The sequence below is a fragment of the Solanum verrucosum genome, unplaced genomic scaffold, assembly GCF_900185275.1.
Source record: "Solanum verrucosum unplaced genomic scaffold, falcon-dt-bn FXZP01000268.1, whole genome shotgun sequence".
NCBI lineage: Eukaryota > Viridiplantae > Streptophyta > Magnoliopsida > Solanales > Solanaceae > Solanum > Solanum verrucosum.
Window position 1 is genome coordinate 1,017,575 of NW_026019957.1, and position 8,961 is coordinate 1,026,535.

The 8,961-nt window shown below is 42.2% G+C and overlaps 2 protein-coding genes across 2 annotated transcripts; both read right to left on the reverse strand.

The window, feature by feature from the left end:
- Positions 1-1,196: 1,196 nt before the first annotated feature.
- LOC125814737 (uncharacterized) lies at positions 1,197-1,709 on the reverse strand. The gene has a single exon (XM_049494199.1). The coding sequence runs from the start codon at positions 1,707-1,709 to the stop codon at positions 1,197-1,199; it is 513 nt and encodes a 170-aa protein (XP_049350156.1).
- Positions 1,710-2,720: 1,011 nt separating this feature from the next.
- Positions 2,721-7,409, reverse strand: LOC125814738 (uncharacterized). Its single transcript, XM_049494200.1, has 4 exons — positions 6,279-7,409; positions 4,904-6,237; positions 3,340-4,635; positions 2,721-3,051 (listed from the first exon to the last, which is right to left on the reverse strand). Exons 1-4 carry the CDS (start codon positions 7,407-7,409, stop codon positions 2,721-2,723), a joined length of 4,092 nt encoding a protein of 1,363 aa, XP_049350157.1.
- Positions 7,410-8,961: the final 1,552 nt, after the last annotated feature.

Here is an 8,961-nt window from a genome sequence, read left to right on the forward strand (position 1 = left end):
GGCGGTTTGAATATGAATGGCCTTCTCGGCAATTTTAATATGAATGGCCTTCTCGGCAACTTGAATATGAATGGCCCTCTCAGCAATTTGAATATGAATTTGACTATGAACGTCGTCTTTCATCCATATTTGATATGATGATAGGTACTTTTTGATCATAACATAATTTCCATCGGTATCTCACAACTAATTGATATTTGCTGGATATGTTCTCCTGAACTGGTTGGTTGGTAAACATAGTTCATTTGATGATCTCATTATACCCTGCATCCACAAAAACATGTTAGTTTTGGAACACTGATCTGTGTTGAAATCGCCTTGCTCCTGGTCTCGTTATCTCTGCAACTTTGTCTGGTAGGTCCAATGCATTACAGTAGACAAAAGACAAGATCATATTAAAACATTTGCTAGGTATGAAGTTTTTGAAAAGTAGTTTTAAAGAAAATCTCTGCCAATTAATTGTCACGACATGCACGACACGAACAAAACCCTTTGTCTCAGATTGTGATATGACAGGTAGCTTGCTGGCAACTTAAAACCCTTTAAGAACACGTCAATTTGAGGCAATTAAAGTTGACTTCGAAGGTCCGAGTATCCTTGATGGAATTTTTGAGGTCCTTCTCAAAAATTCTGTCCCAGTTAGATGTTTCGAAAACAAATCTGATGATGATCACGGGAGTCTTGCATTTGAGATCTCCTCAAAATTATCCCTAGTTGCATATTTCAATATGATATTGACTCTTGTTTGTAGGAAATGACACTTCTTGTAGAATTTTTGAGGTTTTCTCAAAAATTCGTCCCAGTTTCCATTGTGAGGGGAAATTGAAATCTTATTGGGAATATAACCGAACCCTTGTGGCGCCTACGTATCCTGTTGAGACAGGAATTAGGTCAAACGTAGTTCCCATCTCGAGAAGTGACAAAAAAGAAAATTTTATAAGGAAATGACCGAGGCCGACATAGGCCGCCTACGTATCTCATTCTCGAGAATTCAGGTCGAACGTAGTTCAAGTACTAAGAAAACATTACGAATTGATAAATGGGTGACCGAGGCCGACATAGGCCGCCTACGTATCTCATTTTGAGAATTCAGGTCGCACGTAGTTCATTGCAAGAGGGATAAAATCTAAAACGACGCGATTACAAGCAAATAGAACGATTACAAGGAAATTACAAGAAAATACAAATTGAAGGTTTCACACATAGTATCTCTTAACAGCATCTGAATTGATAGCTTTGCGCCACACCTGACCGTCCATCTCCGCTAGAACCAAGGCTCCTCTTGATAGTACTTTGTGGACAACATACGGTCCTTGCCAGTTAGGTGCAAACTTTCCTTTGTATTCGTCTTGATGAGGGAAAATGCGTTTCAACACCAATTGGCCTACCTCAAATGTTCGAACTCTTACTTTCTTATTGAAAGCACGAGTCATTCTCTGTTGATACAGCTGGCCATGACAAACGGCACTCATTCTTTTCTCATCAATCAATGCCAATTGCTCATATCGGTCACGAATCCATTCGGCATCGCTCAATCCAGCTTCCTGAATAATCCTTAAAGATGGTATCTCAACTTCAGCTGGTATCACTGCTTCTGTTCCGTATACCAATAGGTAAGGAGTTGCTCCAGTTGAGGTTCGGATTGTGGTGCGGTAGCCTAGCAAAGCATAAGGCAAATTTTCATGCCAACATTTGTAGTTGTCAATCATCTTCTCAGTATCCTCTTGATATTCTTATTAGCAGCTTCCACAGCTCCATTCATCTGAGGACGATATGCAGTTGAATTACGGTGGGTAATTTTGAATTGTTCACATATCTCTTTCATCAAGTGACTATTCAGATTTGCTCCATTGTCTGTGATGATAGACTCTGGAACTCCAAAACGACATATCAAATTGTTGCGAACAAAATCGGCCACAACTTTTTTGTCACAGCTTTGTAGGAAGCAGCTTCGACCCACTTTGTGAAGTAATCAATGGCGACCAAAATGAACCTATGACCATTGAGGCGCAGGCTCAATAGGTCCAATAACATCCATGCCCCAAGCTGTAAATGGCCAAGGGGAACTCATCGCATTGAGCTCGTGGGGTGGTACTTTGATCAGATCTCCGTGTACCTGGCATTTATGACATTTTTGGACAAATCGACCACAATCATTTTCCATAGTCATCCAGAAGTATCCCGCCCTTAAGATTTTCTTTGCTAATGTAAACCCATTCATGTGCGTCCCACACACTCCAGCGTGCACTTCTTCAAGCAATTTTGTGGCTTCTGCAGCATCCACACATCTCAGTAATCCCAGATCGGGTGTCCTCTTATAAAGAACTCTCCATTCAAGAAGAAGTTGTTTGCCATTCTTCGGATTGTTTTCTTTTGAATACTTGTTGCTTTTTCCGGATATTCGCCAGCTTCTAAGTACTTTTTCACATCGATATACCATGGATTCCCATCCCATTCTGCTTCCACATGTGAACAATGTGCTGGTTGTTCTTTTAAACTATCTCAATGGATCGATATAACTTTTTTGGATGTTGTATCATGGACGATATGGTTGCAAGGGCGTCAGCAAGCTCGTTCTGTATTCTCGGTGTGTGTCTGAACTCGGTCTTCCTAAATCTTTTGCATAATCTTGTACCAATTGTACGTATGGTAAGATTTTAGGATTCTTCACGCCCATTCTCCTTGAACTTGATGAATCAACAAGTCTGAATCACCAATTATCAGTAATTTTGAACATTCATGTCAAGAGCCATTCTAATGCCAAGAATACATGCTTCATACTCAGCCATGTTATTAGTGCATCGGAATCTAAGCTTTGCTGTTGCTGGATAATGTTGCCCTGATTCAGATATCAACACTGCTCCAATTCCTGATCCTATAGAGTTTACTGCTCCATCAAAAAACATTCTCCACCCAGGATATGATTCTGATATGTCTTCCCCTACAAACAATACTTCTTCATCAGGGAAATATGTTCTAAGTGGTTCATATCCTTCATCTACTGGGTTTTTCAGCAAGGTGATCTGCCAAAGCTTGTCCCTTGATTGCTTTCTGAGTCATGTACACAATATCGAACTCACTCAACAACATTTGCCACTTTGCTAGCTTTTCCTGTGGGCATCGCTTTCTGAAATATGTACTTAAGCGGGTCCATCCTCGAAATGAGATGTGTTGTATAAGCCGACAAATAATGTCTCAATTTCTGAGCAACCCAAGTCAAAGCACAACAAGTTCTCTCTAAAAGGGGTGTAACGGGCCTCATAGGATGTGAACTTCTTGCTCAAATAGTATATAGCTCTCTCCTTTCTTCCGGTCTCATCATGTTGTCCCAACACACACCCGAATGCATTGTCTGAGACGGATAAATACAATAGCAAAGGACTACCTGCACGTGGTGGCACCAACACTGGTGGATTCGAAAGGTAACTCTTGATGGTGTCAAAAGCCTTCTGACATTCTTCGGTCCATTTGGTTGGCGCATCTTTTCGTAGTAACTTGAATATGGGTTCACATATCACCGTCGATTGAGCTATGAATCGACTAATGTAATTTAGTCTCCCCAGAAAACTCATTACTTCCTTCTTAGTCTTTGGAGGAGGTAAGTCTTGAATTGCCTTGATTTTGGAAGGATCAAGCTCGATACCTCTTCTGCTAACTATGAATCCGAGTAACTTCCCTGCAGGTACTCCAAATGCACATTTGGCTGGGTTCAACTTCAAATCATACCTACGTAACCTGTTAAAGAACTTTTCCAAGTGTGTCAGGTGATCCGAACTCTCGCGGGATTTTATGATGACATCGTCCACATACACCTCAATTTCTTTGTGGATCATATCATGGAAAATGGTGGTCATTGCTCTCATGTAAGTGGCTCCAGCATTCTTGAGGCCGAACGGCATCACTCGATAATGGTAGACTCCCCAAGGTGTGATGAATGCTGTTTTTTCTGCATCTTCTTCATCCATTAGAATCTGGTGGTATCCCGCAAAGCAATCTACAAAAGATTGCAGCTCATGCTTAGCACAATTATCGATGAGTATGTGGATGTTTGGCAAGGGGAAATTATCTTTCGGACTTGCTTTGTTGAGATCCCGATAATCCACGCATATCCTGATTTTTCCATCTTTCTTCGCCACTGGAACAATGTTAGCCAGCCAAGTGGGATACTTGGTCACTTCAACGACTTTTGATTCGATCTGCTTCATGACCTCCTCTTTTATCCTTAAACTCAGATCGGGCTTGAACTTTCTAGTTTTCTGCTTTACTGGACAGTACTCTGAATTGATAGGCAGCTTGTGGGAAACAATATCAGTGCTTAACCCTGGCATATCATCATAAGACCAGGCAAACACATCGATGTATTGTCTGAGCAGCTTGACCAATTCTTCTCTTTCTGTTGCTGCCAAATGAACACTGACTCGGGTTTTTCTGATCGACCCGTCATCTCCCAAGTTTACTGTCTCTGTTTCATCCAGATTGGGCTTTTTATCGTCTTCAAGTTGCCTCAAGTCCTCGGTAAGGTGTTCAGGCATCATAGTTTCCTCATCATATTCTTCACACTCATCGTCATCGACCCTACTTGGTTCGCCGTGTTCGTGACATGTCATGACATTGGCAGGTTTAGATTCATTTTTACTGAAAAGAACAACAAATCAACCATGTTAGATGGAAAGAGTTTAAATGTATTTGTTGCAGAATAATTCGCAATGACAAGATAATCAATTTAAAATAAACGAGGCTTTCATTGGAATTTTAAAAAGGCGTACAAACTTTGGTCATGACTCATGAGTCATTTCCTTTTTAAACATTACGATGAAAAATAAAGTGACATAAATGGTGGTTTCGGGCCTCTCCGAACAACACCGATTTTCAAAAATAAACTTCAAATCTTGTCTTTGTCTACCAAGCCATTCGATGGATCATAAGTGGAGTGGCCATCCAATTCTGCAGCATCTCTCCAGGTCCGGCATCTCGGATGGTGGGTGTTGTTGTGCATTCTGTCGAGATCACAACACAATCTTCTTCATCAAACAATCTTCCCATCCCTTCCCCTAGACCATCAATCTCAGGCTCTAAAGTTTTAGCAACAAATGACTGGTACAATACTGGAATAGGCTTCGGTATATCACAGTCATGTTTCTTCCTTGTTTCTGCTTCAAACAATTCTTCCTCTGTTGGGGCATAACCGATACCGAATCGAAAATTTTGAAGTGGTATAGGAAGAGGTTCGGATATGCCATCCAAATTCTTGCCTAACCCACGCCCAGGTTCAAAACCACTTCTCAGCATAGTTACAGCTAACATTTTATACACTTGCGGCATTGGTACTTGCAGTGTCGTGTCTTCAAAAGCAGCATTCATTATCTCCACCATGTGAAAATCAGTACCCTGAGAAGTCTCTTCAATCACTGGAATGGAAAAACCAGGGTACCTACGGTCACTCCCTTCACCATGAATGACAATTTCATGGTCCTCCCAGATGAACTTCAAAAGCTGATGCAATGTGGATGGAACTGCTCCAACAGCATGGATCCATGGTCTTCCTAGCAATAAGTTGTAACTTGTAGATATACCCATCACCTGGAATTCAGTGACAAATTCTGCAGGCCCCATTTGGATACACAAGTCTACTTCCCCTATGGTCTCTCTTTGCGAACCATCAAACGCTCTTACATTCATGCGGCTTTGACGGATTTTTCCTATATCATATTTTAGCTGAGTCAGGGTTGATAATGGGCAGATATTGAGCCCTGACCCATTATCAATCAATACTCGAGCTACAAACTTGTCCCTGCATTTGACAGTGATATACAAGGCACGGTTGTGCATAACCCCTTCGAGTGGCAACTCTTCTTCTCGGAAAGAGATTTGATGACACCCAATGACATGACTTACCATGGCGGCCAGATTTTCACCACTTGTTCCTGTCGGCACGTATGCTTCATCAAGTACCTTCAACAGTGCTTTTCGATGGTACTCAGAACTCATTAATAGAGCCCAAACAGAAATTTGAGCGGGAGTCTTCTCCAAATGCTTGACAATGGAATACTCCTTAGGCTGCATTCTTCGCCAAAACTCTTCAGCCTCACCTTCTGTGATCGGCCTTTTCTGGTTCTCCTTTCTTCGTGTCTCCTGAGTTAGTTCTTCTGGAATGTAGCATCTTCCAGAGCGTGTCATCCCTTGTACGGCGGCCGCCTGGACAACAAACCTTTTTTCGGACTGCTCATTGCTTCCTTCCTTCACCAAAGCAAATGCCTGATGAGGTCAGTTATTACAACAAACTCTGGACGGGCCTTTATGGTCAATGAGGCCACTGTTGGTATAAGTGAGTTGACAGCTGCTTCACCGATAATCCCATTAGTAAGCCAATCTTCGTCTCTTTCAATCATGTTGATGGTAGCTACTCCATGATTCGGCAATGGGTTAAGGTTCACATTGGGGGCAGGGGCTTGGAGAGTGATGACCCTGTTATCGATCAAGTCTTGAATCTTATGTTTCAGATTGATACATCCTTCTGTATCATGTCCTGCCCCTCCAGAATGGTACGCACAACGTTGATCTGCTCGGAAGAACTTTGTTGTGGGATTAATTGCCCTTGCGTCTACTGGTTGGATCAATCCTGCCGCTCTTAGACGCTCAAAGAGTTGGGTACGTGTTTCTGCCAAAGGAGTGAAAACTCTGGGAGGCTTTCTTTCAAGGTTAGGACGGGGTAGATTGTTGGCATTTGGGTTGTTTTGTCCGGGATTTTGGTAGACTGGTGAATTGGCTTGGTGATTTGGTAGTGTATTTTGGTAGGTTAGTGGTTGATTTTGGTAGATGGGCGGTGGTGCTTGGTAGTTCTGTTGTGCATAGTAGATTGGGATTGGAGCTTGTGGAGATGGTGGGTAAATATTTGAGGTGGGGAATCGGTTGGAGTTTCCAATGGCAGAACCAGACCCAAAATACCTTTGCGGCCTTGGCCTCGGGCTAAAAGATACAGCAGACACGTCCTCTTTCTTTTTCCTAGCGAATCCTGTTGCCATGGATGGTGAGGATTTGTTGGCGGCCTGCAAGGCAGTGAGACTTGTAACCTTTCCAGACTTGAGGCCATCTTCTATTGCTTCTCCCATTCTGATCAGCTCCGAAAACTTTTGTCCCATCATAGGCAACATCCTTTCATAATACTCGGGCTCCTGAGCTCGAATAAAAGCAGAGGTTATTTCGTTTTCAGTCATCACAGGTTGTACCTTTGCAGCTTCTTTCCTCCAGCGGCACGCATATTCACGATAGTCCTCCGTGGACTTTTGCTTGATTTTTTCCAAATAATATCTGTCAGGGACAGCTTCGACATTAAACTGGAATCTCTCCAAGAAATCTTTGGCCAGAGCCCCCCATGTAGACCACTGACGGAGTTTTGAGATGTGAACCATTCTAACGCCTCCCCGCTGAGGCTTCGACTAAACAACCTCATAATCAATGCATCATTTTTCCCGATACCCACGAGTTTATCACAATAAGCTCGTAGGTGAGCCATAGGGTTCCCAATACCATTGAAGGTTTCAAATTTTGGAATTTTGTAACCTTCGGGTATTTCCAAGTCAGGGTGCATGCAAAGGTCCTCATACTCAAGTCCTGTTATCTTCCTCGAAGATTGGACACTTTTTACCGCCTCGGAGATGGCATCCTTCATGATATTCATTTTTGTTCACGTTTTTCTTCTCTCAACCTCCACTCCTTCTCCATTTCTTCATAGTGATCCAGCTCCGGTTGAACGGGAAAGCTAGGACATGGTTCAGGGATTGTATAGGCTGGTGGAGTTTGGAATGTTACGGAAGCGTATGCAGGCTGGCTAGGCAAAACACGTGGATTATCAGTAGCTGGGGGTGGGATTTGGTAGGTTGGTGTGAAGTTTTGGGAGTGATTAGTGTTAAGTGTTTGGTTCTGATTTGGTAATGGTGGTGGTGTTTGGTAGGAAGTGCTGGCGTAAGGAGCATTGGATACAGTTAAATCAATGGTATGAGGATTAGGGGTGGAAGTGATTGGTCCTGTGGTATGGGTAGGGAAATGGTTGGGTAATGGGGAACTTAGTGATGGAAAAGGAGGAGGCGGTCTTCTTGTTTCAAGGGGGGGTTCATTCGATGCAATGGCCAGTTTGGCCAGATCTTTGGTCTGTTGAAGTTCTTCCTGCATGTCTGCAATTCGTTGCATTAACTGAGAGATCAACTCACTCTGATCAGCGAGTTCAGCATTTCTAATAGTCACATCCACTATTCCTGTTTCTTCAGAAGTACCAGTCATTTTGCTCTTGCCTTTCTCCAGAGAATGATCAGGGAAGGATGGTATGATTGCTTTAGATCTTGTAAAGTAGGGATGGTCAGCCAGTTTGATTTCAACACAAATCGGTTTTTACCTGTAGAGAAGAACAACTCAAAAGACATATGTGTTAGTTTTTGTTTTTAACGAGATATGCAAATAAGATGACATAATAATAACCACACAAGTGTCATTTTGCTTCAAGCAGATTAATCCACGAAAATATTTTGGGTGAACGGGAGGACTCAAATGGAAAGAATTTTTTCTTGTAATTGAATTGGAAAGGTGGAAAGGTCGACTTGCATAGAATCTTGCTATTTTCTCCCACTCATATGCTTTTGTAGGTGAAAGTCTTCAGAATCATTCACTAATAAGGGAGAATAAAAATAAAAAAGATAAGGACCGAGTCTTAAGTAGGCTGCCTACGTATCCACCAAGGAAATCAGGCCCAACGTAGTTCGAATTATATAAGATAATCTAAATGTACCCTTCCCAAAATTGATAGAGAGACTAGGCTCGAAAAGAGCTTCCTACGTACCCCCTATGGGCTCAAGTCTCGCGTAGTTCTTGATTACAGTAAAAATTTAAAAACAACATGACAAACATAAGAAAAGTGTTACATAAACCTAAATCTACCCAAAGGCTTCTCTCCTTCTTCTTCAACTGTAG